Source organism: Triturus cristatus, chromosome 11 (assembly GCF_964204655.1).
Source record: "Triturus cristatus chromosome 11, aTriCri1.1, whole genome shotgun sequence".
Classification (NCBI taxonomy): Eukaryota; Metazoa; Chordata; class Amphibia; order Caudata; family Salamandridae; genus Triturus; species Triturus cristatus.
Window position 1 is genome coordinate 742,110,802 of NC_140594.1, and position 25,951 is coordinate 742,136,752.

The 25,951-nt window shown below is 59.5% G+C and overlaps 2 protein-coding genes across 2 annotated transcripts in view; one reads left to right on the forward strand and one right to left on the reverse strand.

The window, feature by feature from the left end:
• Window positions 1-25,951, forward strand: part of LOC146785399 (putative serine protease K12H4.7) — a 625,777-nt gene that overhangs the window by 72,176 nt on the left and 527,650 nt on the right. The gene's annotated exons all lie outside the window — the stretch shown is intronic.
• On the reverse strand, window positions 1,970-25,479 carry LOC146785400 (uncharacterized). The gene is made up of 8 exons (XM_085635136.1): window positions 25,387-25,479; window positions 24,979-25,059; window positions 7,294-7,341; window positions 5,720-6,045; window positions 5,356-5,485; window positions 4,613-4,746; window positions 4,266-4,560; window positions 1,970-2,191 (listed from the first exon to the last, which is right to left on the reverse strand). Exons 1-8 carry the CDS (start codon window positions 25,477-25,479, stop codon window positions 1,970-1,972), a joined length of 1,329 nt encoding a protein of 442 aa, XP_085491262.1.

Consider the following 25,951-nt stretch of genomic DNA (forward strand, 5'->3'; position numbering starts at 1 on the left):
GTAGGTGCGTAACTGACTCTTTAAGTGAGTCATTAAATGTATCGTACTGCAGACTAGTGACTAAACTGTGTGAATGTCTGTATGTGTCTGTGTGTAGGTGTATAAGTGGCTGCATGGTTTTGTGAATAGCTATATGCGCGTCTATATGGGTTATTGATTGGTTGTCTGAGTATGTGTGTACCTCTATGCATAGATGTGTGAGTGGGTGATTCTATGGGTGCATGGTTTTAAGAGTGCATCTGTGATGGACTGTATGGTTGGGTGAGTGTATGTATGGGTGTGTTAGGGATTGAATGTATATCTCAGCGGTACATGTGTGACTAACTACATATGTGAAAGGCAGTATATATGTGTGTAAGAGTATATAAGTGGGTATATGTGAGAGTGTGTGATTGTGTGATTGTGAGAGTGGCTGTATGGATGAGTGTGTGCTTGTATCAATGATTCTATTAGAGCGTAAGAATGTGGTACTATTTTTATGAGTAAGTGAACTTGAGTGTGTTTAACTGTATAGGTGAGTAAATTGGACTGTGTTTAATTACTTGCACGACTGACTAGGTGTGTCAGTACTTCAATGGATGATTGGCGGTGTGTGAGTGTCTATATAGGTGTATAAATGCATATGATAGTCTTGTCCGGAGTGACTGTAAGTATGAGTGACTGTGCAGGTGAGTGAGTGGAGGTGTATGTAGACCTAAGAGTTAATGAGTGGGTATGTAGTTATTGGTATTGGAGTATCTATGATTTTCAAAATGGGCGTTTGAAATTTTGAGTCAGTGTATCAAAGGTTATATTAGGGTGTGAGAAGATGCACTAATTTATCACATGGATGATGTCATCAGTGATGTCATCAGTGATGTCACTGACCATGTCATGAGTGATGTAATATGTGACGTCATCAGCAGTGCATTGCGGGGGCGCGAGTTATAGTTAGCTGAACTAACTATAACAGGGGAATTTCTAGGGTTTTGTACGAGGGAAATGTCCAGCTAACTATAATGCCCCTGAAACCTTTGGTTTTTTCAGTGAATATATATATATATATATAGATATACCTACCCACCCAAATGGCAGATTATTAGTTTTCTAGTTTTGCTGCATTTTATTCAGTAAAACATTTCTCGATACTTGTGAATTTGTACTACTAAATTAATTTTAATTACACTTGTTTACTCCTGAGTCTAACACCTTCATGTTTCACGAAAGGTGTGGCTCGATCCTCAGCAATTGTTTCTTCATTGCACATTAAGTTGGCTGTTATAAGACCTGCTGTTCACTTTATATCCTCCATGTCCAGTGTTTTCTTTGTTGGTTAAATTCGTTCAAGGTACTTGGCGACGCCATAATTAGTTACCACCCTCGGTAGATTCCGGAAGATAAATGCCCTTCCAGTAGCCAGGGTGGTATGCTTCTAGTAATATATTTGGTCTTCAATACCGGATATTGGACCATCTGATGAAGGGTCAGTGTTTCGTGAAGTGGAAAACTTGAGTGAGAACAGCAAGCCGACCAGACAAGCTGTTACACACTGACATTTTAAGCGTCTCTACATAAAATCAGATTTTAGCACACGAGTCCATACTTTTTTTAATTTATGGCCATTTATAGGGCATCCTATCAGTCATCTACAGAGTCTCTGGGAGCTGGTTAGTAATTGGTTTATTGCATTTTTTGAGAGGCCTGCTGTGGCCGAGGTAAAAACAAATGCCTCTAGGAGCGATGGAGTAGATTCCCTTTTTTATGATTTTTTTTATGCAAAATATCTTAAAAGAAGTCAAGTGATTAAAATGCTCTTGTGTCACGAGCCATTCTGAACCAACTCTTGCCCGACGCATCCCTAAAATATTCCAAATAGACTAATTATCAGAGCAAAGCAGACTCTCCAGGTCCATCTCTCCCTGTCACCAGGGGCACGTGTGAGCAGTGGTTGGAGCTGGAGGTCACCGGCCCATGTTTTCAGTGAGGGGACTTATTTGTCATCTTTGAGACTTTGACATAAAAAAACAAAAGGAAAGGCAGATGGAGGATGAGGGTAGGAAAACATTGACAAAGCGAGGGGGTAGAGATGGGAAGGAGTGAGATAAAAAGGCGGGACGTGCAGGGCGGTGAAAGAAGCATGCACGAAGGGAATCAACATTTGGACTCCTGGAATTCGGCCACCCCAGCATTCAGCAGACCCCACTGAAGATTCCTAAATTAAATATCGGACACCTATCTAATATTTAGTTTAGGAATTCTACACTACTCACTGTTCGTTTTAAAGCTCAGAAAAAGACACAAAACATTTTTTTTAACCTTTATTAAAGGTTTTCATTTAAAAACCAGAGCCAAAACAGTAAGGTGATACAAACATACCTAACTGGAGTACGAATGCTGTTTGATTTAAAACTATATAATACAAGCCTACAAAACATTTGTATGATATATGAATTAAATGACTTAATTTACTGGTGGGTTAGGATTGTATGAGATGTGAGGGGCACATCTAGTGCTTGCACATATTTGTCAACATCAAAGCCTATTTCTGACAGTCCACCACCTGATGGCAGTGTCAGTCTATTTTTCATACTGTGAGTCTATTTTTCAGAAGAGCACATCATGTTTGAAACTTCAATATACTTTGAAGCAACATTACTTCGACTGTCCTGGACAGGCCTTTAATTCCACTGGGCATTTCCCCGGTGGGCTGCTGGAGCCCGTGGAGTCAGGATTTGAAACCCAGGGCTGCTCTTGGGGCCTTCGTCACTTACCCCAGCTCCCCGAGGTTATCTGCAGCAGAAATGGGGGTCTTAGAGAAAGAAAGAGAGGAAGGGGAGAGGAAGGTGGAGCAAAAGTAATCGGAGAAGGAAAGGAGGAGAGAAGGAGAATAGATGGATGGAAAAAGAGATTGCGTGAAGCAATGAATTAGCAGGTCTGATATGAGCATTTTTGCTTGGGCTGTTTTTTGTTTCCCGGCTGGTCCAGCCCTGCATATAGCAAAACAGACTCACTGTCTTGTCACCTATAGCCTCTACAAGTAGTACCTACAGAGGAGTATTCCTGGTTTGGAGGAGCACTCTTACCATCTGTGAGAGCTGTAATAATAAGTTTCTGTGTGGTGTCCCAGCCCCCAATAATCTTCCTGCTATAAATATTGGGGGTTTTTAGTTGTCTCGTATTTCCCTTTTATGGAAGTGGTATTGCCTTTGTGTATGTTGCAGGTTTTTGGCCTCAGTGTCTTTTTTGCGGTCGAATTTTATTTTGTTTCCAATGCTTGGCTATAGTGATTCTGGTGATGGCCGTACTAATGTATACATTTTTTTGCCCTGATTGGCGAGGGAAGCGGTTGTTATTACCAATCATTAGTCATCAGGCATCATTTTAACTTTATTCACCTCATCAGAGAAGATGTGGGCTAACTTAAAGTTAGTAACTTGGTGACATTGCAGTGCACAGAAGGGGTAAACAGCTATCTGCATCCTGCCCCCACTTATTGATGGTGGGGGGGGGTACTAGATGGATTTAATGGTTCGAAAATGGTCTCTCTCATGCAGTGTCTCTCTCAAGCCCTGGTATGCTGCACATTTACTGCCAAACTGCAATGGGAGAGGAACCTACCAGTTCACCAATACCCTCTTCCACTTTTTCTCCACCAGGCCGGTGGACACCACACCTATTGTGCACGAATGTAGCACTTTTGAAAGCTATCATCGGTGCAGCATTTTTAATGTCGCGTACACGTAAAACAAAGTGTCTTACGCTCCACGGGTGGCTGATTTTCTAGTGTAGGACATTTGATCGTGCATTCATATATATTGAAAAGGTAGTACTACATTTCAACTTTCAGCATCCAATTTTAATTTGTAAACTAGCATTAGCGTAGCCAATAGGTCTCGCCTTTGGGACCTTTTAAGTGTTTAGTTATCCAGCACAATATCCTTGGTGCAACAACATCAAGTGCTGCATGGCTAAACACTTATAAGGTCCCAAAGGCGAGACCTGTTGGCTATGCCAAAGCTTGTTTTGAGTGAGTGGCTGGTGCAGGTATGCCACTGTGAGGTACAGGGGCTTTTACAGGAGCCCCTGTGACATTGTGCCTCTTCAAAATGTATCTTGGGTCTGGTGCAATACTTCTAGCCCCTATTCCCCTCTTCTCACACCCAATGCATCCTTAAATGTCCCATGTACAGCTGGGGTTGACACTCCTATTACCCCTGCCCTCCAGTGACACTTTACCTGTCACGGGTGGACATGGTGGTGGTGGATGTGGTGGTGGTGGAAGTGGCGGTGGTGCTGGACGTGGCTGTGGTGCTGGACGTGGCTGTGGTGCTGGACGTGGCTGTGGTGCTGGACGTGGCTGTGGTGCTGGACGTGGCTGCGGTGCTGATCGTGGCTGTGGTGCTGGACGTGGCTGTGGTGCTGGACGTGGCTGTGGTGCTGGACGTGGCTGTGGTGCTGGACGTGGCTGTGGTGCTGGACGTGGCTGTGGTGCTGGACATGGCTGTGGTGCTGGACGTGGCTGTGGTGCTGGACGTGGCTGTGGTGCTGGACGTGGCTGTGGTGCTGGACGTGGCTGTGGTGCTGGACGTGGCTGTGGTGCTGGACGTGGCTGGACGTGGCTGTGGTGCTGGACGTGGCTGTGTTGCTGGACGTGGCTGTGGTGCTGGACGTGGCTGTGGTGCTGGACGTGGCTGTGGTGCTGGACGTGGCTGTGGTGCTGGACGTGGCTGTGGTGCTGGACGTGGCTGTGGTGCTGGACGTGGCTGTGGTGCTGGATGTGGCGGTGGCATTGGACGTGGCGGTGGATGTGGTTTTGGACGTGGTCATGGTGTTGGACGTGGACATGGTGTTGGACGTGGACATGGTGTTGGACGTGGACATGGTGTTGGACGTGGACATGGTGTTGGACGTGGACATGGTGTTGGACGTGGACATGGTGTTGGACGTGGACATGGTGTTGGACATGGTGGTGTTGGACGTGGTGGTGTTGGACGTGGTGGTGTTGGACGTGGTGCTGTTGGACGTGGTGCTGTTGGACGTGGCGGTGGTGCTGGACGTGGCGGTGGTGCTGGACGTGGCGGTGGTGCTGGACGTGGCGGGGGTCATGGTGTTGGACGTGGACATGGTGTTGGACGTGGTGGTGGTGTTGGACGTGGTGGTGGACGTGGTGGTGGTGGATGTTGTGATGGTGGACGTGGTGGTGGATTTGGTGGTGGACGTGGACATGGTGGTGGTGTTTGACGTGGTGGTGGTGTTTGACGTGGTGGTGGTGCTGGACATGGCGGTGGTGCTGGACGTGGCGGTGGTGTTTGACGTGGCGGTGGTGCTGGACGTGGCGGTGGTGCTGGACGTGGCGGTGGTGCTGGACGTGGCGGTGGTGCTGGACGTGGCGGTGGTGCTGGACGTGGCGGTGGTGCTGGACGTGGCAGTGGTGCTGGACGTGGCAGTGGTGCTGGACGTGGCAGTGGTGCTGGACGTGGCAGTGGTGCTGGACGTGGCGGTGGTGCTGGACGTGGCGGGGGTCATGGTGTTGGACGTGGACATGGTGTTGGACGTGGTGGTGGTGTTGGACGTGGTGGTGGATGTGGTGGTGGTGGATGTTGTGATGGTGGACGTGGTGGTGGATTTGGTGGTGGACGTGGACATGGTGTTGGTGGTGGTGTTTGACGTGGTGGTGGTGTTTGACGTGGCGGTGGTGCTGGACGTGGCGGTGGTGCTGGACGTGGCGGTGGTGCTGGACGTGGCGGTGGTGCTGGACGTGGCAGTGGTGCTGGACGTGGCAGTGGTGCTGGACTTGGCAGTGGTGCTGGACGTGGCAGTGGTGCTGGACGTGGCAGTGGTGCTGGACGTGGCAGTGGTGCTGGACGTGGCAGTGGTGCTGGATGTGGCGGTGGCATTGGACGTGGCGGTGGATGTGGTGTTGGACGTGGACATGGTGTTGGACGTGGACATGGTGTTGGACGTGGACATGGTGTTGGACGTGGACATGGTGTTGGACGTGGTGGTGTTGGACGTGGTGGTGTTGGACGTTGACATGGAGCTGGACGTGGCGGTGGTGCTGGACATGGCGGTGGTGCTGGACGTGGCGGTGGTGCTGGACGTGGCGGTGGTCATGGTGTTGGACGTGGACATGGTGTTGGACGTGGTGGTGGTGTTGGACGTGGTAATGGTGTTGGACGTGGTGGTGTTGGACGTGGTGGTGGTGTTGGACGTGGTGGTGGACGTGGTGGTGGTGGATGTTGTGATGGTGGACGTGGTGGTGGATTTGGTGGTGGACGTGGACATGGTGTTGGTGGTGGTGTTGGACATGGTGGTGTTGGACATGGTGGTGTTGGACGTGGTGCTGTTGGACATGGTGCTGTTGGACGTGGCGGTGGTGCTGGACGTGGCGGTGGTGCTGGACGTGGCGGTGGTGCTGGACGTGGCGGGGGTCATGGTGTTGGACCTGGACATGGTGTTGGACGTGGTGGTGGTGTTGGACGTGGTGGTGGACGTGGTGGTGGTGGATGTTGTGATGGTGGACGTGGTGGTGGATTTGGTGGTGGACGTGGACATGGTGTTGGTGGTGGTGTTTGACGTGGTGGAGGTGTTTGACGTGGTGGTGGTGCTGGACGTGGTGGTGGTGCTGGACGTGGCGGTGGTGCTGGACGTGGCGGTGGTGCTGGACGTGGCAGTGGTGCTGGACGTGGCAGTGGTGCTGGACGTGGCAGTGGTGCTGGACGTGGCAGTGGTGCTGGACATGGCAGTGGTGCTGGACGTGGCAGTGGTGCTGGACGTGGCAGTGGTGCTAGACGTGGCAGTGGTGCTGGACGTGGCAGTGGTGCTGGATGTGGCGGTGGCATTGGACGTGGCAGTGGTGCTGGATGTGGCGGTGGCATTGGACGTGGCGGTGGATGTGGTGTTGGACGTGGTCATGGTGTTGGACGTGGACATGGTGTTGGACGTGGACATGGTGTTGGACGTGGACATGGTGTTGGACGTGGACATGGTGTTGGACGTGGTGGTGTTGGACGTGGTGGTGTTGGACGTTGACATGGTGCTGGACGTGGCGGTGGTGCTGGACATGGCGGTGGTGCTGGACGTGGCGGTGGTGCTGGACGTGGCGGTGGTCATGGTGTTGGACGTGGTGGTGGTGTTGGACGTGGTGGTGGTGTTGGACGTGGTGGTGTTGGACGTGGTGGTGGTGTTGGACGTGGTGGTGGACGTGGTGGTGGTGGATGTTGTGATGGTGGACGTGGTGGTGGATTTGGTGGTGGACGTGGACATGGTGTTGGTGGTGGTGTTTGACGTGGTGGTGGTGTTTGACGTGGTGGTGGTGCTGGACGTGGTGGTGGTGCTGGACGTGGTGGGGGTGCTGGACGTGGTGGTGGTGCTGGACGTGGCGGTGGTGCTGGACGTGGCGGTGGTGCTGGACGTGGCGGTGGTGCTGGACGTGGCGGTGGTGCTGGACGTGGTGGTGGTGCTGGACGTGGCGGTGGTGCTGGACGTGGCGGTGGTGCTGGACGTGGCGGTGGTGCTGGACGTGGCGGTGGTGCTGGACGTGGCGGTGGTGCTGGACGTGGCGGTGGTGCTGGACGTGGCAGTGGTGCTGGATGTGGCAGTGGTGCTAGATGTGGCAGTGGTGGTGGACGTGGCGGGGTTGGACGTGGCGGGGTTGGACGTGGCGGGGTTGGACGTGGCAGTGTTGGACGTGGCGGTGGTGTTGGACGTGACGGTGGTGTTGGACGTGGCGGTGGTGTTGGACGTGGTGGACGTGGTGGTGGACGTGGTGGTGGGCGTGGACGTGGTGGAGGTGGTGGTGTTGGACGTGGCGGTGGTGTTGGACGTGGTGGTGGTGTTGTACGGGGTGGTGGACGTGGTGGTGGACGTGGTGGTGGTGGTGGACGTGGTGGTGGTGGTGGTGGTGGACGTGGTGGTGGTGATGGACGTGGACGTGGTGGTGGACGTGGTGGTGGTGATGGACGTGGACGTGGTGGTGGACGTGGTGGTGGATGAGGTGGTGGACGTGGACATGGTGGTGGAGGTGGTGGTGGTGGACATGGTGGTGGTGGACGTGGTGGTGGTGGACGTGGACGTGGTGGTGGAGGTGGTGGTGTTGGACGTGGCGGTGGTGTTGGATGTGGTGGTGGACGTGGTGATGGTGGACGTGGTAGTGGACGTGGTGGTGGAGGTGGTGGTGTTGGACGTGGCGGTGGTGTTGGATGTGGTGGTGGTGTTGGACGGGGTGGTGGACGTGGTGGTGGACGTGGTGGTGGTGGTGGACGTGGTGGTGGTGGTGGACGGGGTGGTGGTGGTGGACGTGGTGGTGGTGGTGGACGTGGTGGTGGACGTGGTGGTGGATGAGGTGGTGGACGTGGACATGGTGGTGGAGGTGGTGGTGGAGGTGGTGGTGGTGGACGTGGTGGTGGTGGACGTGGTGGTGGTGGACGTGGGGGTGGCCATGGTGTATGTGGTGGTGGCCGTGGTGGTGGTGGACGTGGTGATGGACGTGGTGGTGGTGGACGTGGTTGTGGTGGATGTGGTGGTGGACGAGGTGGTGGACGTGGTGGTGGATGTGGTGGATGTGCTGGTGGTGGTGGTGGATGTGGTGGTGGTGGTGGTGGTGGACGTGGTGGTGGTGGACGTGGTGGTGGTGGACATGGTGGTGGTGGACGTGGTGGTGGTGGACGTGGTGGTGGTGGACGTGGTGGTGGATGTGGTTTTGGATGTGGTGGTGGACGTGGACATGGTGTTGGACGTGGTGTTGGACGTGGTGTTGGATGTGGACATGGTGGTGGTGGTGGTGGATGTGGTAGTGAATGTGGTGGTGGTGGTGGATGTGGTGGTGGACATGGTGGTGGTGGATGTGGTGGTGGATGTGGTGGTGGTGGATGTGGTGGTGGTGGATGTGGTGGTGGTGGACGTGGTGGTGGTGGACGTGGTGGTGGTGGACGTGGTGGTGGACATGGATATGGTGGTGGAGGTGGTGGTGGTGGAGGTGGACGTGGAAGTGGTGGTGGTGGACTTGGTGGTGGACGGGGTGATGGATGTGGTGGTGGTGTTGGACTTAGTGGTGGTGTTGGACGTGGTGGTGGTGTTGGACATGGTGGTGGTGGTGTTGGACGTGGTGGTGGTATTGGACGTGGTGGTGGTGGTGGACGTGGTGGTGGTGGTGGACGTGGTGGTGGTGGTGGACGTGGTGGACGTGGTGGTGGTTTACGTGGTGGTGGTTTACGTGGTGGTGGTTTACGTGGTGGTGGATGTGGTGGTGGTGGACGACGTGGTGGTGGACGACATGGTAATGGACGTGGTGGTGGTGGTGGTGGACGTGGTGTTGGTGGTGGATGACGTGGTGGTGGTGGTGGATGTGGTGATGGTGGTGGACGACGTGGTGGTGGTGGACGTGGTGGTGGACGTGGTGGTGGACGTGGTGGTGGACGTGGTGGTGGGCGTGGTGGTGGGCGTGGTGGTGGGCGTGGTGGTGGTGGACGTGGTGGTGGTGGACGTGGTGGTGGTGGACGTGGTGGTGGTGGATGTGGTGGTGGTGGACGTGGTGGTGGTGGACGTGGTGGTGGACGTGTTGGTGGTGGACGTGTTGGTGGTGGACGTGTTGGTGGACGTGTTGGTGGTGGACGTGGTGGTGGTGGACGTGGTGGTGGTGGACGTGGTGGTGGTGGACGTGGTGGTGGTGGACGTGGTGGTGGTGGATGTGGTGGTGGTGGACGTGGTGGTGGACGTGGCAGCGGTGGACGTGGCGGCGGTGGACGTGGTGGATGTGGTGGTGGATGTGGTGGTGGTCGTGGTGGTGGACGTGATGGTGGTGGACGTGATGGTGGTGGATGTGGTGGTGGTGGTGGTGGACGTGGTGGACGTGGTGGTGGACGTGGTGGTGGTGGACGTGGTGGTGGACGTGGTGGACGTGGTGGTGGTGGTGGACGTGGTGGTGGTGGACGTGGTGGTGGTGGTGGACGTGGTGGTGGACATGGTGGTGGTTGACGTGGTGGTGGTGGATGTGGTGGATGTGCTGGTGGTGGTGGTGGACGTGGTGGTGGTGGATGTGCTGGTGGTGGTGGTGGTGGACGTGGTGTTGGTGGACGTGGTGGTGGTGGTGGTGGTGGACGTGGTGGACGTGGTGGTGGTGGACGTGGTGGTGGTGGACGTGGTGGTGGACGTGGTGGTGGTGGACGTGGTGGTGGACGTGGACATGGTGTTGGACATGGTGTTGGACATGGTGTTGGACGTGGTGTTGGACGTGGTGGTGGACGTGGACATGGTGGTGGTGGATGTGGTGGTGGATGTGGTAGTGGATGTGGTGGTGGTGGACGTGGTGGTGGTGGACGTGGTGGTGGTGGACGTGGTGGTGGTGGATGTGGTGGACGTGGTGGTGGATGTGGTGGACGTGGTGGTGGTGGACGTGGTGGTGGTGGACGTGGTGGTGGTGGATGTGGTGGTGGTGGACATGGTGGTGGTGGACGTGGTGCTGGTGGACGTGGTGGACGTGGTGGTGGTGGTGGTGGTGGACGTGGTGGTGGTGGACGTGGTGGTGGTGGACGTGGTGGTGGTGGACGTGGTGGTGGTAGACGTGGTGGTGGACGTGGTGGTGGTAGACGTGGTGGTGGTGGACGTGGTAGTGGTGGTGGACGTGGTGGTGGTGGACGTGGTGGTGGTGGACGTGGTGGTGGTGGACGTGGTGGTGGTAGACGTGGTGGTGGACGTGGTGGTGGACGTGGTGGTGGTGGTGGACGTGGTGGTGGTGGTGGACGGGGTGGTGGTGGTGGACGTGGTGGTGGACGTGGTGGTGGACGTGGTGGTGGATGAGGTGGTAAACGTGGACATGGTGGTGGAGGTGGTGGTGGAGGTAGTGGTGGACGTGGTGGTGGTGGACGTGGTGGTGGTGGACGTGGGGGTGGCCATGGTGTATGTGGTGGTGGCCGTGGTGGTGGTGGACGTGGTGATGGACGTGGTGGTGGTGGACGTGGTTGTGGTGGATGTGGTGGTGGACGAGGTGGTGGACGTGGTGGTGGATGTGGTGGATGTGCTGGTGGTGGTGGTGGATGTGGTGGTGGTGGTGGTGGTGGACGTGGTGGTGGTGGACGTGGTGGTGGTGGACGTGGTGGTGGTGGACGTGGTGGTGGTGGACGTGGTGGTGGATGTGGTTTTGGATGTGGTGGTGGACGTGGACATGGTGTTGGACGTGGTGTTGGACGTGGTGTTGGATGTGGACATGGTGGTGGTGGTGGTGGATGTGGTAGTGAATGTGGTGGTGGATGTGGTGGTGGACATGGTGGTGGTGGATGTGGTGGTGGATGTGGTGGTGGTGGATGTGGTGGTGGTGGACGTGGTGGTGGTGGACGTGGTGGTGGTGGACGTGGTGGTGGACATGGATATGGTGGTGGAGGTGGTGGTGGTGGAGGTGGACGTGGAAGTGGTGGTGGTGGACTTGGTGGTGGACGGGGTGATGGATGTGGTGGTGGTGTTGGACTTAGTGGTGGTGTTGGACGTGGTGGTGGTGTTGGACATGGTGGTGGTGGTGTTGGACGTGGTGGTGGTATTGGACGTGGTGGTGGTGGTGGACGTGGTGGTGGTGGTGGACGTGGTGGACGTGGTGGTGGTTTACGTGGTGGTGGTTTACGTGGTGGTGGTTTACGTGGTGGTGGATGTGGTGGTGGTGGACGACGTGGTGGTGGACGACATGGTAATGGACGTGGAGGTGGTGGTGGTGGACGTGGTGTTGGTGGTGGATGACGTGGTGGTGGTGGTGGATGTGGTGATGGTGGTGGACGACGTGGTGGTGGTGGACGTGGTGGTGGACGTGGTGGTGGACGTGGTGGTGGGCGTGGTGGTGGGCGTGGTGGTGGGCGTGGTGGTAAACATGGTGGTGGTGGACGTGGTGGTGGTGGACGTGGTGGTGGTGGACGTGGTGGTGGTGGATGTGGTGGTGGTGGACGTGGTGGTGGTGGACGTGGTGGTGGTGGACGTGGTGGTGGTGGACGTGGTGGTGGTGGACGTGGTGGTGGTGGATGTGGTGGTGGTGGACGTGGTGGTGGTGGACGTGGTGGTGGACGTGTTGGTGGTGGACGTGTTGGTGGTGGACGTGTTGGTGGTGGACGTGTTGGTGGTGGACGTGGTGGTGGTGGACGTGGTGGTGGTGGACGTGGTGGTGGTGGATGTGGTGGTGGTGGACGTGGTGGTGGTGGATGTGGTGGTGGTGGACGTGGTGGTGGACGTGGCAGCGGTGGACGTGGCGGCGGTGGACGTGGTGGATGTGGTGGTGGATGTGGTGGTGGTCGTGGTGGTGGACGTGATGGTGGTGGTGGACGTGGTGGTGGTGGTGGACGGGGTGGTGGTGGTGGACGTGGTGGTGGTGGTGGACGTGGTGGTGGATGAGGTGGTGGACGTGGACATGGTGGTGGAGGTGGTGGTGGAGGTGGTGGTGGTGGACGTGGTGGTGGTGGACGTGGTGGTGGTGGACATGGGGGTGGCCATGGTGTATGTGGTGGTGGCCGTGGTGGTGGTGGACGTGGTGATGGACGTGGTGGTGGTGGACGTGGTTGTGGTGGATGTGGTGGTGGACGAGGTGGTGGACGTGGTGGTGGATGTGGTGGATGTGCTGGTGGTGGTGGTGGATGTGGTGGTGGTGGTGGTGGTGGACGTGGTGGTGGTGGACGTGGTGGTGGTGGACGTGGTGGTGGTGGACGTGGTGGTGGTGGACGTGGTGGTGGTGGACGTGGTGGTGGATGTGGTTTTGGATGTGGTGGTGGACGTGGACATGGTGTTGGACGTGGTGTTGGACGTGGTGTTGGATGTGGACATGGTGGTGGTGGTGGTGGATGTGGTAGTGAATGTGGTGGTGGTGGTGGATGTGGTGGTGGACATGGTGGTGGTGGATGTGGTGGTGGATGTGGTGGTGGTGGATGTGGTGGTGGTGGATGTGGTGGTGGTGGACGTGGTGGTGGTGGACGTGGTGGTGGACATGGATATGGTGGTGGAGGTGGTGGTGGTGGAGGTGGACGTGGAAGTGGTGGTGGTGGACTTGGTGGTGGACGGGGTGATGGATGTGGTGGTGGTGTTGGACTTAGTGGTGGTGTTGGACGTGGTGGTGGTGTTGGACATGGTGGTGGTGGTGTTGGACGTGGTGGTGGTATTGGACGTGGTGGTGGTGGTGGACGTGGTGGTGGTGGTGGACGTGGTGGTGGTGGTGGACGTGGTGGACGTGGTGGTGGTTTACGTGGTAGTGGTTTACGTGGTGGTGGTTTACGTGGTGGTGGATGTGGTGGTGGTGGACGACGTGGTGGTAGACGACATGGTAATGGACGTGGTGGTGGTGGTGGTGGACGTGGTGTTGGTGGTGGATGACGTGGTGGTGGTGGTGGATGTGGTGATGGTGGTGGACGACGTGGTGGTGGTGGACGTGGTGGTGGACGTGGTGGTGGGCGTGGTGGTGGGCGTGGTGGTGGGCGTGGTGGTAAACGTGGTGGTGGTGGACGTGGTGGTGGTGGACGTGGTGGTGGTGGATGTGGTGGTGGTGGATGTGGTGGTGGTGGACGTGGTGGTGGTGGACGTGGTGGTGGACGTGTTGGTGGTGGACGTGTTGGTGGTGGACGTGTTGGTGGTGGACGTGTTGGTGGTGGACGTGGTGGTGGTGGACGTGGTGGTGGTGGACGTGGTGGTGGTGGACGTGGTGGTGGTGGACGTGGTGGTGGTGGATGTGGTGGTGGTGGACGTGGTGGTGGACGTGGCAGCGGTGGACGTGGCGGCGGTGGACGTGGTGGATGTGGTGGTGGATGTGGTGGTGGTCGTGGTGGTGGACGTGATGGTGGTGGACGTGATGGTGGTGGACGTGGTGGTGGTGGTGGTGGACGTGGTGGACGTGGTGGTGGACGTGGTGGTGGTGGACGTGGTGGTGGACGTGGTGGACGTGGTGGTGGTGGTGGACGTGGTGGTGGTGGACGTGGTGGTGGTGGTGGACGTGGTGGTGGACATGGTGGTGGTTGACGTGGTGGTGGTGGATGTGGTGGATGTGCTGGTGGTGGTGGTGGACGTGGTGGTGGTGGATGTGCTGGTGGTGGTGGTGGTGGACGTGGTGTTGGTGGACGTGGTGGTGGTGGTGGTGGTGGACGTGGTGGACGTGGTGGTGGTGGACGTGGTGGTGGTGGACGTGGTGGTGGACGTGGTGGTGGTGGACGTGGTGGTGGACGTGGACATGGTGTTGGACATGGTGTTGGACATGGTGTTGGACGTGGTGTTGGACGTGGTGGTGGACGTGGACATGGTGGTGGTGGATGTGGTGGTGGATGTGGTAGTGGATGTGGTGGTGGTGGACGTGGTGGTGGTGGACGTGGTGGTGGTGGACGTGGTGGTGGTGGATGTGGTGGACGTGGTGGTGGATGTGGTGGACGTGGTGGTGGTGGACGTGGTGGTGGTGGACGTGGTGGTGGCGGATGTGGTGGTGGTGGACATGGTGGTGGTGGACGTGGTGCTGGTGGACGTGGTGGACGTGGTGGTGGTGGTGGTGGACGTGGTGGTGGTGGACGTGGTGGTGGTGGACGTGGTGGTGGTGGTGGACGTGGTGGTGGTGGACGTGGTGGTGGTGGACGTGGTGGTGGTGGACGTGGTGGTGGTAGACGTGGTGGTGGACGTGGTGGTGGACGTGGTGGTGGTGGTGGACGTGGTGGTGGTGGTGGACGGGGTGGTGGTGGTGGACGTGGTGGTGGTGGTGGACGTGGTGGTGGACGTGGTGGTGGATGAGGTGGTGGACGTGGACATGGTGGTGGAGGTGGTGGTGGAGGTGGTGGTGGTGGAGGTGGTGGTGGTGGACGTGGTGGTGGTGGACGTGGTGGTGGTGGACGTGGGGGTGGCCATGGTGTATGTGGTGGTGGCCGTGGTGGTGGTGGACGTGGTGATGGACGTGGTGGTGGTGGACGTGGTTGTGGTGGATGTGGTGGTGGACGAGGTGGTGGACGTGGTGGTGGATGTGGTGGATGTGCTGGTGGTGGTGGTGGATGTGGTGGTGGTGGTGGTGGTGGACGTGGTGGTGGTGGACGTGGTGGTGGTGGACGTGGTGGTGGTGGACGTGGTGGTGGTGGACGTGGTGGTGGATGTGGTTTTGGATGTGGTGGTGGACGTGGACATGGTGTTGGACGTGGTGTTGGACGTGGTGTTGGATGTGGACATGGTGGTGGTGGTGGTGGATGTGGTAGTGAATGTGGTGGTGGTGGTGGATGTGGTGGTGGACATGGTGGTGGTGGATGTGGTGGTGGATGTGGTGGTGGTGGATGTGGTGGTGGTGGACGTGGTGGTGGTGGACGTGGTGGTGGTGGACGTGGTGGTGGACATGGATATGGTGGTGGAGGTGGTGGTGGTGGAGGTGGACGTGGAAGTGGTGGTGGTGGACTTGGTGGTGGACGGGGTGATGGATGTGGTGGTGGTGTTGGACTTAGTGGTGGTGTTGGACGTGGTGGTGGTGTTGGACATGGTGGTGGTGGTGTTGGACGTGGTGGTGGTATTGGACGTGGTGGTGGTGGTGGACGTGGTGGTGGTGGTGGACGTGGTGGACGTGGTGGTGGTTTACGTGGTGGTGGTTTACGTGGTGGTGGTTTACGTGGTGGTGGATGTGGTGGTGGTGGACGACGTGGTGGTGGACGACATGGTAATGGACGTGGTGGTGGTGGTGGTGGACGTGGTGTTGGTGGTGGATGACGTGGTGGTGGTGGTGGATGTGGTGATGGTGGTGGACGACGTGGTGGTGGTGGACGTGGTGGTGGACGTGGTGGTGGACGTGGTGGTGGGCGTGGTGGTGGGCGTGGTGGTGGGCGTGGTGGTAAACGTGGTGGTGGTGGACGTGGTGGTGGTGGACGTGGTGGTGGTGGATGTGGTGGTGGTGGATGTGGTGGTGGTGGATGTGGTGGTGGTGGACGTGGTGGTGGTGGACGTGTTGGTGGTGGACGTGTTGGTGGTGGACGTGTTGGTGGTGGACGTGTTGGTGGTGGACGTGGTGGTGGTGGACGTGGTGGTGGTGGACGTGGTGGTGGTGGACGTGGTGGTGGTGGATGTGGTGGTGGTGGACGTGGTGGTGGTGGATGTGGTGGTGGTGGACGTGGTGGTGGACGTGGCAGCGGTGGACGTGGCGGCGGTGGACGTGGTGGATGTGGTGGTGGATGTGGTGGTGGTCGTGGTGGTGGACGTGATGGTGGTGGACGTGATGGTGGTGGACGTGGTGGTGGTGGTGGTGGACGTGGTGGACGTGGTGGTGGACGTGGTGGTGGTGGACGTGGTGGTGGACGTGGTGGACGTGGTGGTGGTGGTGGACGTGGTGGTGGTGGTGGACGTGGTGGTGGTGGTGGTGGACGTGGTGGTGGACATGGTGGTGGTTGACGTGGTGGTGGTGGATGTGGTGGATGTGCTGGTGGTGGTGGTGGACGTGGTGGTGGTGGATGTGCTGGTGGTGGTGGTGGTGGACGTGGTGTTGGTGGACGTGGTGGTGGTGGTGGACGTGGTGGACGTGGTGGTGGTGGACGTGGTGGTGGTGGACGTGGTGGTGGTGGACGTGGTGGTGGTGGACGTGGTGGTGGTGGACGTGGTGGTGGTGGATGTGGTGGTGGTGGACGTGGTGGTGGTGGACGTGTTGGTGGTGGACGTGTTGGTGGTGGACGTGTTGGTGGTGGACGTGTTGGTGGTGGACGTGGTGGTGGTGGACGTGGTGGTGGTGGACGTGGTGGTGGTGGACGTGGTGGTGGTGGATGTGGTGGTGGTGGACGTGGTGGTGGTGGATGTGGTGGTGGTGGACGTGGTGGTGGACGTGGCAGCGGTGGACGTGGCGGCGGTGGACGTGGTGGATGTGGTGGTGGATGTGGTGGTGGTCGTGGTGGTGGACGTGATGGTGGTGGTGGACGTGGTGGTGGTGGTGGACGGGGTGGTGGTGGTGGACGTGGTGGTGGTGGTGGACGTGGTGGTGGACGTGGTGGTGGATGAGGTGGTGGACGTGGACATGGTGGTGGAGGTGGTGGTGGAGGTGGTGGTGGTGGACGTGGTGGTGGTGGACGTGGTGGTGGTGGACATGGGGGTGGCCATGGTGTATGTGGTGGTGGCCGTGGTGGTGGTGGACGTGGTGATGGACGTGGTGGTGGTGGACGTGGTTGTGGTGGATGTGGTGGTGGACGAGGTGGTGGACGTGGTGGTGGATGTGGTGGATGTGCTGGTGGTGGTGGTGGATGTGGTGGTGGTGGTGGTGGACGTGGTGGTGGTGGACGTGGTGGTGGTGGACGTGGTGGTGGTGGACGTGGTGGTGGTGGACGTGGTGGTGGTGGACGTGGTGGTGGATGTGGTTTTGGATGTGGTGGTGGACGTGGACATGGTGTTGGACGTGGTGTTGGACGTGGTGTTGGATGTGGACATGGTGGTGGTGGTGGTGGATGTGGTAGTGAATGTGGTGGTGGTGGTGGATGTGGTGGTGGACATGGTGGTGGTGGATGTGGTGGTGGATGTGGTGGTGGTGGATGTGGTGGTGGTGGATGTGGTGGTGGTGGACGTGGTGGTGGTGGACGTGGTGGTGGACATGGATATGGTGGTGGAGGTGGTGGTGGTGGAGGTGGACGTGGAAGTGGTGGTGGTGGACTTGGTGGTGGACGGGGTGATGGATGTGGTGGTGGTGTTGGACTTAGTGGTGGTGTTGGACGTGGTGGTGGTGTTGGACATGGTGGTGGTGGTGTTGGACGTGGTGGTGGTATTGGACGTGGTGGTGGTGGTGGACGTGGTGGTGGTGGTGGACGTGGTGGTGGTGGTGGACGTGGTGGACGTGGTGGTGGTTTACGTGGTGGTGGTTTACGTGGTGGTGGTTTACGTGGTGGTGGATGTGGTGGTGGTGGACGACGTGGTGGTAGACGACATGGTAATGGACGTGGTGGTGGTGGTGGTGGACGTGGTGTTGGTGGTGGATGACGTGGTGGTGGTGGTGGATGTGGTGATGGTGGTGGACGACGTGGTGGTGGTGGACGTGGTGGTGGACGTGGTGGTGGACGTGGTGGTGGGCGTGGTGGTGGGCGTGGTGGTGGGCGTGGTGGTAAACGTGGTGGTGGTGGACGTGGTGGTGGTGGACGTGGTGGTGGTGGATGTGGTGGTGGTGGATGTGGTGGTGGTGGACGTGGTGGTGGTGGACGTGGTGGTGGACGTGTTGGTGGTGGACGTGTTGGTGGTGGACGTGTTGGTGGTGGACGTGTTGGTGGTGGACGTGGTGGTGGTGGACGTGGTGGTGGTGGACGTGGTGGTGGTGGACGTGGTGGTGGTGGACGTGGTGGTGGTGGATGTGGTGGTGGTGGACGTGGTGGTGGACGTGGCAGCGGTGGACGTGGCGGCGGTGGACGTGGTGGATGTGGTGGTGGATGTGGTGGTGGTCGTGGTGGTGGACGTGATGGTGGTGGACGTGATGGTGGTGGACGTGGTGGTGGTGGTGGACGTGGTGGACGTGGTGGTGGACGTGGTGGTGGTGGACGTGGTGGTGGACGTGGTGGACGTGGTGGTGGTGGTGGACGTGGTGGTGGTGGACGTGGTGGTGGTGGTGGACGTGGTGGTGGACATGGTGGTGGTTGACGTGGTGGTGGTGGATGTGGTGGATGTGCTGGTGGTGGTGGTGGACGTGGTGGTGGTGGATGTGCTGGTGGTGGTGGTGGTGGACGTGGTGTTGGTGGACGTGGTGGTGGTGGTGGTGGTGGACGTGGTGGACGTGGTGGTGGTGGACGTGGTGGTGGTGGACGTGGTGGTGGACGTGGTGGTGGTGGACGTGGTGGTGGACGTGGACATGGTGTTGGACATGGTGTTGGACATGGTGTTGGACGTGGTGTTGGACGTGGTGGTGGACGTGGACATGGTGGTGGTGGATGTGGTGGTGGATGTGGTAGTGGATGTGGTGGTGGTGGACGTGGTGGTGGTGGACGTGGTGGTGGTGGACGTGGTGGTGGTGGATGTGGTGGACGTGGTGGTGGATGTGGTGGACGTGGTGGTGGTGGACGTGGTGGTGGTGGACGTGGTGGTGGCGGATGTGGTGGTGGTGGACATGGTGGTGGTGGACGTGGTGCTGGTGGACGTGGTGGACGTGGTGGTGGTGGTGGTGGTGGATGTGGTGGTGGTGGTGGTGGACGTGGTGGTGGTGGACGTGGTGGTGGTGGACGTGGTGGTGGTGGTGGACGTGGTGGTGGTGGACGTGGTGGTGGTGGACGTGGTGGTGGTAGACGTGGTGGTGGACGTGGTGGTGGACGTGGTGGTGGTGGTGGACGTGGTGGTGGTGGTGGACGGGGTGGTGGTGGTGGACGTGGTGGTGGTGGTGGACGTGGTGGTGGACGTGGTGGTGGATGAGGTGGTGGACGTGGACATGGTGGTGGAGGTGGTGGTGGAGGTGGTGGTGGTGGACGTGGTGGTGGTGGACGTGGTGGTGGTGGACGTGGGGGTGGCCATGGTGTATGTGGTGGTGGCCGTGGTGGTGGTGGACGTGGTGATGGACGTGGTGGTGGTGGACGTGGTTGTGGTGGATGTGGTGGTGGACGAGGTGGTGGACGTGGTGGTGGATGTGGTGGATGTGCTGGTGGTGGTGGTGGATGTGGTGGTGGTGGTGGTGGTGGACGTGGTGGTGGTGGACGTGGTGGTGGTGGACGTGGTGGTGGTGGACGTGGTGGTGGTGGACGTGGTGGTGGATGTGGTTTTGGATGTGGTGGTGGACGTGGACATGGTGTTGGACGTGGTGTTGGACGTGGTGTTGGATGTGGACATGGTGGTGGTGGTGGTGGATGTGGTAGTGAATGTGGTGGTGGTGGTGGATGTGGTGGTGGACATGGTGGTGGTGGATGTGGTGGTGGATGTGGTGGTGGTGGATGTGGTGGTGGTGGACGTGGTGGTGGTGGACGTGGTGGTGGTGGACGTGGTGGTGGACATGGATATGGTGGTGGAGGTGGTGGTGGTGGAGGTGGACGTGGAAGTGGTGGTGGTGGACTTGGTGGTGGACGGGGTGATGGATGTGGTGGTGGTGTTGGACTTAGTGGTGGTGTTGGACGTGGTGGTGGTGTTGGACATGGTGGTGGTGGTGTTGGACGTGGTGGTGGTATTGGACGTGGTGGTGGTGGTGGACGTGGTGGTGGTGGTGGACGTGGTGGACGTGGTGGTGGTTTACGTGGTGGTGGTTTACGTGGTGGTGGTTTACGTGGTGGTGGATGTGGTGGTGGTGGACGACGTGGTGGTGGACGACATGGTAATGGACGTGGTGGTGGTGGTGGTGGACGTGGTGTTGGTGGTGGATGACGTGGTGGTGGTGGTGGATGTGGTGATGGTGGTGGACGACGTGGTGGTGGTGGACGTGGTGGTGGACGTGGTGGTGGGCGTGGTGGTGGGCGTGGTGGTGGGCGTGGTGGTGGGCGTGGTGGTAAACGTGGTGGTGGTGGACGTGGTGGTGGTGGACGTGGTGGTGGTGGATGTGGTGGTGGTGGACGTGGTGGTGGTGGACGTGTTGGTGGTGGACGTGTTGGTGGTGGACGTGTTGGTGGTGGACGTGTTGGTGGTGGACGTGGTGGTGGTGGACGTGGTGGTGGTGGACGTGGTGGTGGTGGACGTGGTGGTGGTGGATGTGGTGGTGGTGGATGTGGTGGTGGTGGATGTGGTGGTGGTGGACGTGGTGGTGGACGTGGCAGCGGTGGACGTGGCGGCGGTGGACGTGGTGGATGTGGTGGTGGATGTGGTGGTGGTCGTGGTGGTGGACGTGATGGTGGTGGACGTGATGGTGGTGGACGTGGTGGTGGTGGTGGTGGACGTGGTGGACGTGGTGGTGGACGTGGTGGTGGTGGACGTGGTGGTGGACGTGGTGGACGTGGTGGTGGTGGTGGACGTGGTGGTGGTGGTGGACGTGGTGGTGGTGGTGGACGTGGTGGTGGACATGGTGGTGGTTGACGTGGTGGTGGTGGATGTGGTGGATGTGCTGGTGGTGGTGGTGGACGTGGTGGTGGTGGATGTGCTGGTGGTGGTGGTGGTGGACGTGGTGTTGGTGGACGTGGTGGTGGTGGTGGTGGTGGACGTGGTGGACGTGGTGGTGGTGGACGTGGTGGTGGTGGACGTGGTGGTGGACGTGGTGGTGGTGGACGTGGTGGTGGACGTGGACATGGTGTTGGACATGGTGTTGGACATGGTGTTGGACGTGGTGTTGGACGTGGTGGTGGACGTGGACATGGTGGTGGTGGATGTGGTGGTGGATGTGGTAGTGGATGTGGTGGTGGTGGACGTGGTGGTGGTGGATGTGGTGGACGTGGTGGTGGATGTGGTGGACGTGGTGGTGGTGGACGTGGTGGTGGTGGACGTGGTGGTGGTGGATGTGGTGGTGGTGGACATGGTGGTGGTGGACGTGGTGCTGGTGGACGTGGTGGACGTGGTGGTGGTGGTGGTGGTGGATGTGGTGGTGGTGGTGGTGGACGTGGTGGTGGTAGACGTGGTGGTGGTGGACGTGGTGGTGGTGGTGGATGTGGTGGTGGTGGACGTGGTGGTGGTGGACGTGGTGGTGGTGGACGTGGTGGTGGTAGACGTGGTGGTGGGTGTGGTGGTGGATGTGGTGGTGGATGTGGTGGTGGACGTGGACATGGTGTTGGACGTGGTGTTGGACGTGGTGTTGGACGTGGTGGTGGTGGTGGACATGGTGGTGGTGGTGGATGTGGTGGTGGTGGTGGATGTGGTGGTGGACATGGTGGTGGTGGTGGATGTGGTGGTGGATGTGGTGGTGGTGGATGTGGTGGTGGTGGATGTGGTGGTGGTGGACGTGGTGGTGGTGGACGTGGTGGTGGTGGACGTGGTGGTGGACGTGGACATGGTGGTGGAGGTGGTGGTGGTGAAGGTGGAGGTGGACGTGGAAGTGGTGGTGGTGGACGTGGTGGTGGACGGGGTGATGGATGTGGTGGTGGTGGTGTTGGACGTGGTGGTGGTGGTGGTGGACGTGGTGGTGGTGTTGAACGTGGTGGTGGTGGTGGTGGACGTGGTGGTGGACGTGGAGGTGTTGGATGACGTAAAGGTGTTGGATGACGTAAAGGTGTTGGATGACGTGGTGGTGTTGGTGGACGTGGTGGTGATGGTGGACGTGGTGGTGGTGGTGGACGTGGTGGTGGACGTGGTGGTGGACGTGGTAGTGGACGTGGTAGTGGTGGGGGTGGACATGGACGTGGTGGTGGACGTGGTGGTGGACGTGGCGGTGGACGTGGCAGTGGACGGGGTGGTGGTGGACATGGTGGTGAATGCGGTGGTGGTGGACGTGGTGGTGGTGGACGTGGTGGACATGGTGGTGGTGGACGTGGTGGTGGACGTGGTGGTGGACGTGGTGGTGGATGTGGTATTGGACGTGGTGGTGGACGTGGTTGTGGACGTGGTGGTGTATGTGGTGGTGGTGGTGGTGGCTGTGGTAGTGGTGGTGGTGGTGGATGTGGTGACCGTGGTGGTGGTGGCCATGGTGGTGGTGGCCATGGTGGACGTGGTGGTGGGGGTTTACGTGGTGGTGGGGGTTTACGTGGTGGTGGTGGTTTACGTGGTGGTGGTGGTTTACGTGGTGGTGGTGGTTTACGTGGTGGTGGTGGTTTACGTGGTAGTGGTTTACGTGGTGGTGGTTTACGTGGTGGTGGTGGTTTACGTGGTGGTGGTGGTTTACGTGGTGGTGGTGGACGATGTGGTGGACGACGACATGGTGGTGGACGTGGTGGTGATGGTGGTGATGGTGGATGTGGTGGTGGTGGACGTGGTGGTGGTGGTGGACATGGACGTGGTGGTGGACGTGGCGGTGGACGTGGCAGTGGACGGGGTGGTGGTGGTGGACGTGGTGGACACGGTGGTGGTGGACGTGGTGGACACGGTGGTGGTGGACGTGGTGGTGGTGGTGGTGGCCGTGGTGGTGGTGTATGTGGTGGTGGTGGTGGTGGTGGTGTATGTGGTGGTGGTGGTGGTGGCTGTGGTAGTGGTGGTGGACGTGGTGGTGGTGGTGGATGTGGTGACTGTGGTGGTGGTGGTGGTGGACGTGGTGGTGGGCGTGGTGGTAAACGTGGTGGTAAACGTGGTGGTGGTGGACGTGGTGGTGGTGGATGTGGTGGTGGTGGATGTGGTGGTGGTGGACGTGGTGGTGGACATGGTGGGGGACGTGGTGGTGGACGTGTTGGTGGTGGACGTGTTGGTGGTGGACGTGGTGGTGGTGGACGTGGTGATGGTGGACGTGGTGGTGGTGGACGTGGTGGTGGTGGATGTGGTGGTGGACATGGTGGTGGTGGACGTGGTGGTGGACGTGGACATGGTGGTGGAGGTGGTGGTGGTGAAGGTGGAGGTGGTGGACGTGGTGGTGGTGGACGTGGCGGTGGTGGACGTGGCGGCGGTGGACGTGGTGGATGTGGTGGTGGATGTGGTGGTGGTCGTGGTGGTGGACGTGATGGTGGTGGACGTGATGGTGGTGGACGTGGTGGTGGTGGTGGTGGACGTGGTGGACGTGGTGGTGGACATGGTGGTGGTGGACGTGGTGGTGGTGGACGTGGTGGTGGTGGACGTGGTGGTGGTGGACGTGGCGGTGGTGGACGTGGCGGCGGTGGACGTGGTGGATGTGGTGGTGGATGTGGTGGTGGTCGTGGTGGTGGACGTGATGGTGGTGGATATGATGGTGGTGGACGTGGTGGTGGTGGTGGTGGACATGGTGGACGTGGTGGTGGACGTGGTGGTGGTGGACGTGGTGGTGGACGTGGTGGACGTGGTGGTGGTGGTGGACATGGTGGTGGTGGTGGACGTGGTGGTGGACATGGTGGTGGTTGACGTGGTGGTGGTGGTGGTGGATGTGGTGGATGTGCTGGTGGTGGTGGTGGATGTGGTGGTGGTGGATGTGGTGGATGTGCTGGTGGTGGTGGACGTGGACATGGTGTTGGACATGGTGTTGGACGTGGTGTTGGACGTGGTGTTGGACGTGGACATGGTGGTGGTGGATGTGGTGGTGGATGTGGTGGTGGATGTGGTGGTGGTGGACGTGGTGGTGGTGGACGTGGTGGTGGTGGACGTGGTGGTGGTGGATGTGGTGGACGTGGTGGTGGATGTGGTGGACGTGGTGGTGGTGGACGTGGTGGTGGTGGACGTGGTGGTGGTGGATGTGGTGGTGGTGGACATGGTGGTGGTGGACATGGTGGTGGTGGACGTGGTGCTGGTGGACGTGGTGGACGTGGTGGTGGTGGTGGTGGATGTGGTGGTGGTGGTGGACGTGGTGGTGGTAGACGTGGTGGTGGTGGACGTGGTGGTGGTGGACGTGGTGGTGGTGGACGTGGTGGTGGTGGACGTGGTGGTGGTAGACGTGGTGGTGGGTGTGGTGGTGGATGTGGTGGTGGATGTGGTGGTTGACGTGGACATGGTGTTGGACGTGGTATTGGACGTGGTGGTGGTGGTGGACATGGTGGTGGTGGTGGATGTGGTGGTGGTGGTGGATGTGGTGGTGGACATGGTGGTGGTGGTGGATGTGGTGGTGGATGTGGTGGTGGTGGATGTGGTGGTGGTGGACGTGGTGGTGGTGGACGTGGTGGTGGTGGACGTGGTGGTGGTGGACGTGGTGGTGGTGGACGTGGTGGTGGACGTGGACATGGTGGTGGAGGTGGTGGTGGTGAAGGTGGAGGTGGACGTGGAAGTGGTGGTGGTGGACGTGGTGGTGGACGGGGTGATGGATGTGGTGGTGGTGGTGTTGGACGTGGTGGTGGTGGACGTGGTGGTGGTGTTGAACGTGGTGGTGGTGGTGGTGGACGTGGTGGTGGTGGTGGACGTGGAGGTGTTGGATGACGTGGAGGTGTTGGATGACGTGGTGGTGTTGGATGACGTGGTGGTGATGGTGGACATGGTGGTGATGGTGGACGTGGTGGTGGACGTGGTGGTGGACGTGGTAGTGGACGTGGTAGTGGTGGGGGTGGACATGGACGTGGTGGTGGACGTGGTGGTGGACGTGGCGGTGGACGTGGCAGTGGACGGGGTGGTGGTGGACATGGTGGTGAATGCGGTGGTGGTGGACGTGGTGGTGGTGGACGTGGTGGACATGGTGGTGGTGGACGTGGTGGTGGACGTGGTGGTGGACATGGTGGTGGACGTGGTGGTGGACGTGGTGGTGGACGTGGTGGTGGACGTGGTTGTGGACGTGGTGGTGTATGTGGTGGTGGTGGTGGTGGCTGTGGTAGTGGTGGTGGTGGTGGATGTGGTGACCGTGGTGGTGGTGGCCATGGTGGTGGTGGCCATGGTGGCCGTGGTGGTGGTGGACGTGGTGGTGGTGGTTTACGTGGTGGTGGTGGTTTACGTGGTGGTGGTGGTTTACGTGGTGGTGGTGGTTTACGTGGTGGTTTACGTGGTGGTGGTTTACGTGGTGGTGGTGGTTTACGTGGTGGTGGTGGTTTACGTGGTGGTGGTGGACGATGTGGTGGACGACGACATGGTGGTGGACGTGGTGGTGATGGTGGTGATGGTGGATGTGGTGGTGGTGGACGTGGTGGTGGACGTGGTGGTGGTGGTGGACATGGACGTGGTGGTGGACGTGGCGGTGGACGTGGCAGTGGACGGGGTGGTGGTGGTGGACGTGGTGGACACGGTGGTGGTGGACGTGGTGGACACGGTGGTGGTGGACGTGGTGGTGGTGGACGTGGTGGTGGACGTGGTGGTGGTGGCCGTGGTGGTGGTGTATGTGGTGGTGGTGGCTGTGGTAGTGGTGGTGTATGTGGTGGTGGTGGTGGTGGCTGTGGTAGTGGTGGTGGACGTGGTGGTGGTGGTGGATGTGGTGACTGTGGTGGTGGTGGTGGCCGTGGTGGTGGTGGCCGTGGTGGTGGACGTGGTGGTGGTGGTGGACGTGGTGGTGGTGGTTTACGTGGTGGTGGTGGATGTGGTGGTGATGGTTTACGTGGTGGTGGTTTATGTGGTGGTGGTGGACGTGGTGGTGGTTTACGTGGTGGTGGTTTATGTGGTGGTGGATGTGGTGGTGGTGGACGACGTGGTG

Excerpts from the sequence above, each read along its gene's own strand:
- LOC146785400 (XM_085635136.1), bottom strand. The coding sequence starts at position 25,479 with ATGTCCACCACCACCACCACGTCCACCACCACGTCCACCACCACCACA. Across the intron at positions 25,060-25,386 it reads CGTCCACCACCATGTCGTCG|ACGTCCACCACCATGTCCAC; the intron begins TCCACCACATCG and ends ACGTCCACCACC. Across the intron at positions 2,192-4,265 it reads CAGCCACGTCCAGCACCACC|GAATCTTCAGTGGGGTCTGC; the intron begins GCCACTTCCACC and ends TATTTAATTTAG.